This window comes from Silurus meridionalis, chromosome 16 (genome assembly GCF_014805685.1).
Source record: "Silurus meridionalis isolate SWU-2019-XX chromosome 16, ASM1480568v1, whole genome shotgun sequence".
NCBI lineage: Eukaryota > Metazoa > Chordata > Actinopteri > Siluriformes > Siluridae > Silurus > Silurus meridionalis.
The window spans coordinates 5,398,790-5,409,733 of record NC_060899.1 but is presented as its reverse complement, the minus strand read 5'-3'; the positions used below and the strand labels follow the sequence as shown (position 1 = coordinate 5,409,733).

At 37.9% G+C, this 10,944-nt stretch overlaps 1 protein-coding gene across 4 annotated transcripts; it reads right to left on the bottom strand.

Annotated features, from left to right (window-relative positions):
* Positions 1-2,164: 2,164 nt before the first annotated feature.
* asb14b (ankyrin repeat and SOCS box containing 14b) lies at positions 2,165-10,500 on the bottom strand. Of its 4 annotated transcripts, none has more exons than XM_046869636.1 (10): positions 10,169-10,500; positions 9,647-9,759; positions 9,502-9,557; positions 8,808-8,939; positions 8,552-8,710; positions 8,125-8,370; positions 7,531-7,708; positions 5,834-6,377; positions 3,051-3,204; positions 2,165-2,827 (listed from the first exon to the last, which is right to left on the bottom strand). In XM_046869636.1, the coding sequence occupies exons 2-10, from the start codon at positions 9,751-9,753 to the stop codon at positions 2,664-2,666; spliced, it is 1,740 nt and encodes a 579-aa protein (XP_046725592.1). In that variant the 5' UTR covers positions 9,754-9,759; positions 10,169-10,500; the 3' UTR covers positions 2,165-2,663. The 4 variants fall into 4 exon arrangements, with proteins under 4 accessions (XP_046725592.1, XP_046725591.1, XP_046725593.1 ...); XM_046869635.1 differs by having other exon boundaries at positions 10,173-10,500; XM_046869637.1 differs by having other exon boundaries at positions 10,198-10,246.
* Between the last annotated feature and the right edge of the window lie 444 nt (positions 10,501-10,944).

The window sequence follows — 10,944 nt, the reverse complement described above, 5'->3', positions numbered from 1 at the left end:
ACCATACAACTGAATGATCATAAAAAGCAAGACAATACAATAAACAGCTGTTTAACTGTTCAATGATCAGAAAATACTAAACATGACTTTTAAGACATGATTTAAAAGTTGTCAAATAGTCACTTATACAAATTGTGGAGGAGAAATCTAAAGATGAGGAGCTTCTGGTAAACGCCATGGTGACTAAACGAAGAGAAGAAACAAGGGAAACGGATGAAAAGGATCCAAGAATACACGACAGGATACAAGTATGAAGCAAGTCAGAGAGATTTGGGTGCAAGATTATGGAATCTAGTAGTTTACTCAATATTCAACAGGAAGACAGTGAAAATGTTCCAGAACAGGAGAGATATGCTCGATGGAGGATCTTCTAGTAATTATATGGGAAGCTGAGTTCTGGACCAAATGAAGTTTATGAAGAGAAGAGAGTTACAATAATCAGTGCAAAGCATGTACAAGAATAGCTGTGGAATTGGATGTGAGGAATGGACGAGTGTGTGGTGTAGAGTTCAGTAGGCGATGGTGAATGAAAAAAAGCTGGTCCTAAAACTGCTGGATCTGCTGCCTATGTTCCTATATCCTATATCCTCTATTTTTTGTGCAGGTTTATACAAAATCACAAAATAGCTTGGAAAAAGGGTTTGATTTTAACCACATTGCAGAGAAAAAGTATGACCCCTAGTGACCAATTTACTGATTTACACTGAACCAATTTCCTCTGAAGTACTTGTTTGTAAAAAAATACAAATAAAATATCCATTTCTCACCTATTTGAAAGAACAAAAGTAAGATGAATACCATTGCAATCCTTTTTTACAACACAAAGGAGCCCTGGCAGAATGATATGAATGCACACACTGCTCAACTTGTCTCGGGTGCATGTAGGGGGAGGTGTGATGGTGTGGGGTGGTTTGCTGGTGACTCTGTTGGTGATATAATACAAATTGAGGGCACACATAACCAGCATGGCTACCACAGCATTTTGCAGTGAAATGCCATCCCATCTGGTTTGCACTTAGTGGGACAATCATTGTTTTCCAACAGAACAATGACCATAAACAACACTTTAGGTCATGTAAGAGCTATTTGTTTAAGGAGAGCGATGAAGTGCTGCATCAGATGACCTGGCCTCCACAATCACCCGATTTCAATTCACTTGAGATGATTTGGCATGAATTGGAATGAAGAGTGAAGGAAAAGGAGCCAACAAGCACTCACCACCTCTGGGAACTCGTCAAGATTGTTGGATTTCAGGTGACTATCTCGTGAGGCTGAATGAGAGAATGCCAAGAGTGTGTAAATCTGTCATCAAAGCAAAAGGTGGCTATTTTGAAGAATAGAAAATGTGTCTATAATGACACAAACAAAAAATCACAAAAAAAAAAAAAAAGCATTTCTTGCCACTTTAGAGTATTAAAATCCGACATTTTCCACAAGGACTTATTACCCAAACTTATTAACTGATTGATTACATGAGCAGCATTCCATGAACCTTTTGTGTTCTTTGTTGTTCTCAGTGCATATCCTATATTCAGTAATACTCAAATTGTTTATCTATCATGTGAACTAACTGAAATATACTTATAGGTAGGTGTGCCTACTCCAGCATCCCACTTTATGTAGAATATCTCCTCATCTTTTCCTCTCCTTGTGGCATAAGTATAGTAGTATCTCCACACTTTTTCAGTCAAAAATATTCAATAATTAATTTTTTTACAACCAAAGGCCATGACTATTGTACAATTTCAAAAATTCAGATTTACAATTAAGGACTGCTGTGACATTTGAACATTTGATTGTCAGTACATACAATATGTGTACAATAATATTGCACAGGTCTACACATCTTATGGAAAGGGTAAGCATTCAGCTCTTAACAGACACACACTGACGTTAATCAGGCTAAGAGGCTATTTCTCTTTTTAAAACACACCACTGTCTTTATGATAATTATTTCTGCCATGAGCAGAAATCTTTACTAATCTAGAAAATCCAGAAGACTGGTATGCAAAACACACATCTTTTTGTAGGTTTGAAAACCACATGAATTTTATAAAAAAAAAATTCAAATACTAATTGTAACAGGAGAACTGCTTTACGTTTTGTATAAAATAAGATGTATATATAGAGAGAAATCTGTCTGTTTCCAATATTGAATTCCTATGATTATGCTGTGAGTAGAAAAAGCATATACACTTTTCAGATAAATGTCTTACATTAGGTACATTAGGTAAGATTTGTGGGAGACAGGTTAAAAGATTAAAAAAGTTTCTAAACTGGTTTATTTTCAGATAGATCTATACTTGTTCTGAAAAAAGCTTAAACATTTCTACATAATGTTTATATAATTTCAAATTGTATTAGTAGCAAAAGGAAAAGTTGACTTTTGCTCCATGGATATTGGATTGCATATATAAGTACTGCATTGATGATTGACAAAAAAAATTAATTCACTTGGACATTATCAGAATTATCAGTAAACTCTGGTTAAAAATATATTGCATTGTACACATTTTGATGAACTATGATAAATAAATAATCCAGAACCTACATTCTAAACAAATAAAAGAGTACACAATAAACAATCAATTGTGGCATGTGGTAACATCTGCCAATTACAATAAAACCATACAGAGACAAAAAATAAAATGCTTTTGTCTGGGTTAAGTTCCTTTGCTGTAAATGTCATATTCTTTGAACCGAATATAGTCCTTCAGGGTGTTCGGCAGAGGTAAAAAGCCGATAAAAACTGGAGCCCTAAGGCGCAGACGGCCAAGACACTCACGGATCTTAAGTCGACATAAATGCTTCAGGCTTCTGGTGTTTTCTGTAAAAAAAATAAAAATAATAATAAATCAAGAATGGTGCTCTAATATTAAACTTATTTAAAACCTTTTGACATCAGTTATATGGGGGATTTATTATTAATTATCATAATATAATTGTAGATGACAATGTCTTGATACTTTTATTTTTATCTATTTCACTGAATAATCATCCTTTAAAATTTTAAGCAACTGCACAGACCTTTTATGTGGTCGATTACCCACCTTGAATGTTGCATATTTCTGGCCACTGTTTCTGTTCTGCCAGGACACTCTTCAGTTTGGAGCAAAAACTGACATGGTCGACATAATCCAACAAGATTCTTACCACCTGGCCTGTAAAGTGCTTGAGCCAGGACACTGTTATCACTTCACAGAACTGCAAACAAAAATAGCACTATTTAATTTAATATATATATAAAATACACTGGTGTTGAGTAATTCCTTATACTTTAGATGGTTATGTTTTTTTAAAGTCTGTATTTAAATTAAATTTGATTTGGGTTAAGGTACTTTATTTTAAGATTGGCAGACACTCTCCGGTCATAAGTTTTTGCTGGATATTAAGAAAATAAACAAGCCCTATTACACCCCCTAAACAGGAAGTTTAATGGTATTTTTGTATGGGGCTCAGCCTGATGCACCTTGTGCATTTCCAAATAAGCCACAAAAATGAACACAACCAATTTCTGAATGAAATCATAGCAGGGAGGACTGCATCTGCATATGTAATACGAGGTAACGCTGTATACAAGAAAGTACTTTATTTATCTACATTTACACACTGTCACCTTCAATACAGTCCTCCCAGTGTTCCTGCCACTTCTGAAATATGTCCTGGAAGTCTTTATTTTGAAACCTGTCAAGCACCTTCTGCTCTGCGCTGGATCTCCGCAATCGTATCCCATATATCCATAATCGCAATCGAAGTCCACAGGAGCCAAATTTGTACTAGTTGTACAGCTTCTGATGTACACAGGACAATGTCTTTTGGCACAATGACTTATAAAGGTTGGTGCGCCCTGAGACTGTGAGTGAAGCCTTGTGCTGCCATCTGTTGGCGTGTTACAAAACTATGTTATACCACCTTGTATGTATTAGAACCTTAACACTGGTGTTCTCACTCCTCTCCTATACTCCTTTTACCTCTACAACTGTGTGGCCACACACAACTCCAATACCATCATCAAATTTGCTGATGACACAATAATAGCAGGTCTGATCACCGACACAGATGAGACGGCCTACAGTTGGCACACTAGTGCTTGGAAAACAACCTCTGAAACAGAACTAATAGGATTTGCTGTAGAGCAGGTTGACAGCTTCATGTTCTTTGGTGTTCACATCACTGGGGACCTCACACTGTCTACTCACACTAAGGCAGTGGTAAAGAAATCTCATAACTACAGCTGAGTGATAATTTGTGTATCATAACATCCCCAAATGGTAAATGGTTAAATGTTAAAGTGAAATGGTAACTGCACCTTAACATATAGATTTACACTGGACTTATATAAGTACTAATAGATTATTAGACTTCCATATATTTATTTAATATCTCTCAAATGTTTTACTGCATACAATATTTTACTGCCCCTGACAGTGAAACCTGAAACTTGAATAGAAAGTCTGTCTGCATGCATAATGGAACAATGTATTTTTAAACACCTTTAATGAAAAAGTTAAACTATCATACATATACTAGTATTGTAGCTGACATTAATAGGTGTAAACATGAGATTGGATGGCTTTAGACAAGTATTCCACCCAATATTTTAATATAATTCAATTTAAATAGTACTTAAGAATCAACTGTTGATGGTATCCATCCTTTTCAGGAACGTCACAATAACTTTATAAGCCAATAGAGAAATGCTATCCATTGTGAAATAATATTCCTCAACGGCCGCAGTACATCTTTTTTGTTTGATGGGGATTGTCTAGCAGTTTCTAAAAAAAAAGGATGGTATTTTAGGAATACAAGGAATTAGGATACAAGGCCAATGACCCACTCTTGCATTCAGGAGAATTTTCTAGGTCACTTCACACTTTATCCTAATAGGCCAAACCACAAGTATTGGTTACCTGAATGAAAGTTTAAAATCCACTAGTAGTACTAGCTATAGGTATGAAACTCATTTCTAATCCCGTCCATCCTCGTCACTATCAACATACTCTGTTTACTGCTACTGACTTTCATTCCCGTTCTCTCCAGCGCGTACCTCCACCTCTCCAGGCTCTTCTCCACCTGCTCCCTATTCTCACCACAAATAACAATATCATCTGCAAACATCACGGCCCATGGAGATTCCTGTCTGACCTCGTCCGTCAACCTGTCCAACAACACTGCAAACAGGAAAGGGCTCAGAGCCGATCCTTGATGCAATCCAACCTCCACCTTAAACCAGTCTGTCATTCCTACTGCACACTTCACTGCTGTCACACTGTCCTCATACATGTCCTGCACCACCCTCACATACTTCTCTGGCACACCTGACTTCCTCATACAATACCACAACTCCTCTTTTTCTCTAAATCCACAAACACACAATGCAACTCCTTCTGACCTTCTCTATACTTTTCCATCAAAATTTTTAAAGCAAATAATGCGTCTGTGGTGCTCTTTCTCGGCATGAAACCATACTGTTGCTCACAGATGGTCACCTCTTCTCACAGCCTGGCTTCCACTACTCTTTCCCATAAATTCATGGTGTGACTGATCAACTTTATTCCCGTGTAGTTACTGCAGGTCTGCACATCTCCCCTTTTCTTAAAGATCTGTACCAGGACATGCCTTCTTCATTCCAGTAAATGCAATATTGTTGGAAAAAGCCATGCTACCAGTATATAGCCACTGGGAAAAGAGTAGAGAAAATAAGGGGAAAAAAGTTCTGTCATGTTTACTTGTTTAATTTTTCATCACCCTGCAACTTACCATTTTAGACAAAAGCATATAGACTTCAGAATTAATAGGCACTTCATTTGACATGATGTAAAACTTGTCTTACCACTACATCTCTTATCACAGAAGCGCTCCAGCCCTCGTAGTCCACAGGGACATGAGATCCCTGGCCATAGGGACAGTCAAAGCAGCGCTGGACATCATAGCCATGGTTTAGCAGCATCCGGAGCATCACCTCGTCCTTTAATGCATATTGTAGGGCCGAGGGGAAGTGTGTCGTATTTACACGTGAGTAGTAGTTCACATTCGCTCCATAGCGCAGGAGCGTGTTGATTAATTCATAGTTACCCAGGCGCATTGCTACTTGCAGACAGTTGACAGGGTCTTGGTTTGGCATAGCACCAGCTTTTAGCAGTAACCTCGCTGACTGCACATCACTGTTTGCCACAGAAAAATAAAGTGCTGATCTGCGCTCATCCTCGTAGTTTCTGCGCACCCGCGGATGAAGCATGAAGTTGGGGTCAAACCCTGCATTCAAGAGCAGTTCAATACACTGAGAGTGTCCACCTGCAGCAGCTGAATGTAATGGGCTCATGCCGCTCTCCTTAATGGCCTCTTTTTTAGTTACTGGGATTAGCTGTTCCAGTGCCCTATAATGACAGGAGAGGATAGGAAGCAAAATCAAGCAAAAAAAAAAGTAAAAAACATTTAACATCACAAAAAGACATTTACTAATACACTGGTTGTCAAAAGTGTATGGACATCCAAATGTGTCCCTTTCCCCAAAGAGCTCCCACAAAGTTGGAAGCACACAAATATCACACAATTATATATTTTTGCATGCTATAACATCATAATTTCTCTTTACTCGAACTAAGAGGCCTAAACATTTTCCATAATGATAATCTGTCTGTGCACAAAGTTAGCTCTGTAAAGGCGTAATTTGCCTAATATTGGTGCGGTAGAAGTCAGATGGCCTGCACAAACCCACACAGACAGTGGAAAGCCTTAATCTGTTATTCGCTGTTCAACAAGCACATATGGGTGTGACTGGTAAGGAGTCTATATACATTTGGTCATATAGTCTACTTTCAGAGTGTAAAGGAGCAAGAAAAAGATGTATGCACACATCAAGATGTAGACATATACACTATATGTCCAAAAGTATTGGGTCCCCTGGCCATAAGTATGGTATGTGATTTTTGAGCAGTGGATTCCAACAATTAGTCCCAAATTGCTTTTATAATTCCCTCCACTCTTCTGGGAAGATGTTCCACTAGATTTTGGTGTGTGCTTATGAATATTTGTGTCCATCAGCCACAAGAGGATTATGAAAGGCAGGTACTGATGTAGGTGAGGAGGCCTGGGGTGCAGTAAGCATTCCAATTCATCCCAAAGGTGTTCAGTAGGGATGAGGTCAGAGCTCTATAGCAGGCCACTCAAGATTTTTCTCTCCAAAGCATGTAAAGCATATCTTCAAGGAGCTCATTATGTGCACAGGGACATTGCCATGCTGGAACAGTTTTGGGGTTTGAAGTTCAAGTGAAAGCAAAATTATATTATAGCGCATCTAAAGACATCCTATACAACTGGGCACCTCCAGCTTTATGATAACAGTTTAGAAAAAAGGACCACATATAGCAGGAACGGTCAGGTGACCCAATACTTTTGGAAATATAGTGTATGTATTTAAAGTATGACCATTTAATATATTCACCATTTTACAACAGTTTTATTACAACTGAAAGAAGACTTTCCTATGAGCCAGGACAGACATTAGGCTTCACGTAAGAAACCACTCACAGGAGATGGCCTCGATAAGCAGCACGATGAATGGGTAGATGGCCCGTGTGTGTCGGAGTGTTGGGATCAGCTCCATACTCTAACAGCAGCGAGATTATATCAGGGTTTCCAGATGCTGCCGCTTCAAACAGCACTGAAACAGACTCTACAGAGTGAAGCTTCGGCCATATGCTGGCCCCTATGAATGATAAGAGAAAGAGGATGATTTCAGGTAACTGCCTTAGTGACCTTCTGCACAATTTAATAACAGGCTCATTTGTACATACATACAGCAAAAAAAACGTTACTAATTTATGTCAATGTAGTCTATCAAATTCTCTTATTTTATATAAACGCCACCAATCACAGAATTATAAAAAGTACATTCAGCCAACAAAATACATTTAGCATGCCATGTTTTTAAATGTTAACCCATTACTTTTGCTATAGGAGAGAAATGGAATAGGAGAGAATGGAATAGAATATTCATTCACCAATTGTTCATGCTCAAGGACCAACAATTGGCACATGATGTTGGTGGGATTAACCAATGAACTAAATGGGAGTTTCTCCTTAAGCAGCGATATTACAAAGACTATTAAAAAGTTAAATAACCTTTCTGTAGTAGAATTTCCACAACATTTAGATGCCCAGCTTGGGCTGCAAGGCCTAAAGGTGTGCGTTCACTGGTATCACAGGCATCTGGGTTTGCACCAGCTTGGAGAAGCTGGTATACAAAGTCCTCTAGGCCCAAGAGAGATGCTTCATGCAGAGCAGTTCTCTGAAGGCTCCCTTTTTGGTCCACTGTAGCATTATAACGTAGAAGAAGGGAGGCCATGTCGTATTGATTATGCTTTATGACTGTTTAGAAAGGCAAAAAGCACACAAAAAATGATTCATATAAACATATATCTGAAACTCCAAAGACAGGTCTGTACATAAACCATAACCCAAATGTCTTGCCTGTCTTTGTTATTTAAAACCAAGTTATTCATTTAAAAATTTCTGTTATCAAATATACAGTAGCATGATTTTTACACACCCGCAACTAATGCAGAGTCCTCATCTGCATTCTGACAATCAGGGTTGGAACCATACTGAAGCAGGAATGTAGCATTCTCTCGGAGACCGTTCACAACAGCAAGAAATAGAGGAGTCTCTCCTTTTAGTGTGCGGCACTCAGACGCCCCCCGAGGAGATGCTGGGAACACAATTCTTTTATTCAATAAAATACCCAATCTTTACTTTGAACATTTTCATCCTGCAGAATGAATAGTACTGGATAAAAGCACACAGACCTGAAAAAGTGATCTCCAAAATGTTCCTATTCTTTTGTACTGCTGCTTGATGCAGAGGGATCCATCCCCTATTGTCTGCCATAGTCATGGCTTCCTTGTGCTTCACAAGCATCAGCAAGGCATCCTCATTTCCTGATTTGATCATACACAAGTACTGTATATAGGAGGATGCATGACCCAGAGTATTTGCCAAACTAATAAATTAGTAATTACTTGAATATTACTGGAATGAGTATTAATAGTGAACCAGAATATCACCTTTTCAGATTTTGCAGTCATTTGAATATTTTCTTTGAACTGTCCTCTACATATATGAATGTTCTGTTTTGCACATCTGAACATATTTTCCAAGACCTTATTAGTGAGGGCTCTTGGTTTCTCTTTATATTTTAGCCATTTCTTATGTTGTGACTGATTCTTCTTTTTTAACTGTGTAGTAATACTGATACTATTCAGTTTGCAGTTTCTGGCTCTTATCAAGTTTTGTGGCTTTCGCTGTGTATCTGCAATACATTGCATGTGCCTGGTGATTTACCCGTAATTGCCTTTTAGCAGCATACACATGCAAGTACAGAAAAAATCTGAATTTTCCAAACTTTTAAATATCTGATAGAAATGTTAGTTTACTTTGCATTTACACACAACTTTACTAAAAGATTGCAAACAGGCTCAACAAAAATTAACCAGCCCTTACCTGCACATATGGCAGTAAAAACCTCTTCATGGTCAATGAATTCCAATGTAGGATCACTGTGAAAAAAAAACACAAGTGGGTCTATTTTCTTGGTCAAGTATGCATTATATCTTGTAAACATGGATAATGTCATGTGGAGTTTTACCTTGGAGTTCCATCTCTGCACTTGCCACATTCTAACAGACTCTGCTCAATCATGTATTGCGTTGCTTCATCTTCATCCCACTCTTCCTCTTCATACAAACTTTCCATCTTTCACTTTTCATTCAGTGGAACCACAAAAGCCAAATGGAATTTAATGGTACTTCTAAAAGTGTGTGTCGTAATTTTAGATGGTTATAAATGGGATGAGTGTAGGTTTCACTACACACACCATATAGATTGGCCACAGTAAATGGAGTGTGGTATTGTGTAATAAAAGCTGTACTGTAGTTCTCATTAACGCTCATGCAAAAAGCCTTTATACAATTAATTCAAACATATGAGGTATAATCATTTCCTGCAAAACTAATGAAGCTCTGTGTGCCTCTTTTTCTTGAGTTTGTTTGAATAAGATGTTGGCTAACTATTTTGAATCGTAGTGATCTGATTTTGTAAACATGCAACACTCCATGCCATGCAGCACACCACTGATCCCGTAAAACCTTCCCACAGAGAACGTTTTTACCTACACAGATTCAGATGTATATGTTTTACCTTTCTGCAATGGACACTGCTGTTTTGTGTTGCACTTATAACCTCAGAGCGTTTCAGGCTCGCGTCAGACACACACCTATTAATATCCTGACAGTTAAAAATATGCAATCATGAGACTAGTCCAGCCAACCCCTTTCTGACATGGATCACACCCTTCAGCTGACATACTGGGTGGTATAGGATATCAAGGCTGGCAACAGGAAAGCCATAGCAAACATTTAGCAGTAGCTGCAGTGTAAAACCTTCCAAACAAAATATACTGACAGTTTTACATGGTGTAGCATTTACAATACGTAACTGCAGTTTATCTTAAAATATGTAATATATATAGTTTAGCAAAAGAATGCAAATGGTCCAAGTGCAAGGATTTAAGTATGTTTTAAGCACAAACATTTAGTCCATAAGAAATACTTCAAAGCATTCAGGAAATCATTTATTAGTAAGTTAACGGCTATAATATAAATTCATTAAACTACATACTTTAAGGTCAAAATGTTTGTCATTAATTATCAAGCTGACAGAGCATAGCCACCCCTCTCTTAATCCAGTGCTGTGGATGCCTGCTTGTGGGCAGCATCATGGAGATGACAAAGTTAGTGGAGTGACCTGTGGTGGATAAAGTTCCTTTACGCTCACTGGTCTTATAGAGAGGACAGATATAGATGTTTTGAGGTTGCCTCATAACCCGCTTATCCGCTAGAATATGAAAATCAAAAGACAATAAATAAAATCATGAGTTTTCTTGTC

What these genes read in the sequence shown, in the direction of transcription:
- asb14b (XM_046869634.1), bottom strand. Translation starts at nt 9,676, where the DNA reads ATGTGGCAAGTGCAGAGATGGAACTCCAAGGTAAAACTCCACATGACA. An exon ending in TTTTACTGCCATATGTGCAG is followed by an intron (nt 8,940 to 9,501) that starts GTAAGGGCTGGT and finishes TGATCAAATCAG; the next exon opens with GAAATGAGGATGCCTTGCTG. An exon ending in GCTTATCGAGGCCATCTCCT is followed by an intron (nt 6,378 to 7,530) that starts GTGAGTGGTTTC and finishes CTGTCATTATAG; the next exon opens with GGCACTGGAACAGCTAATCC.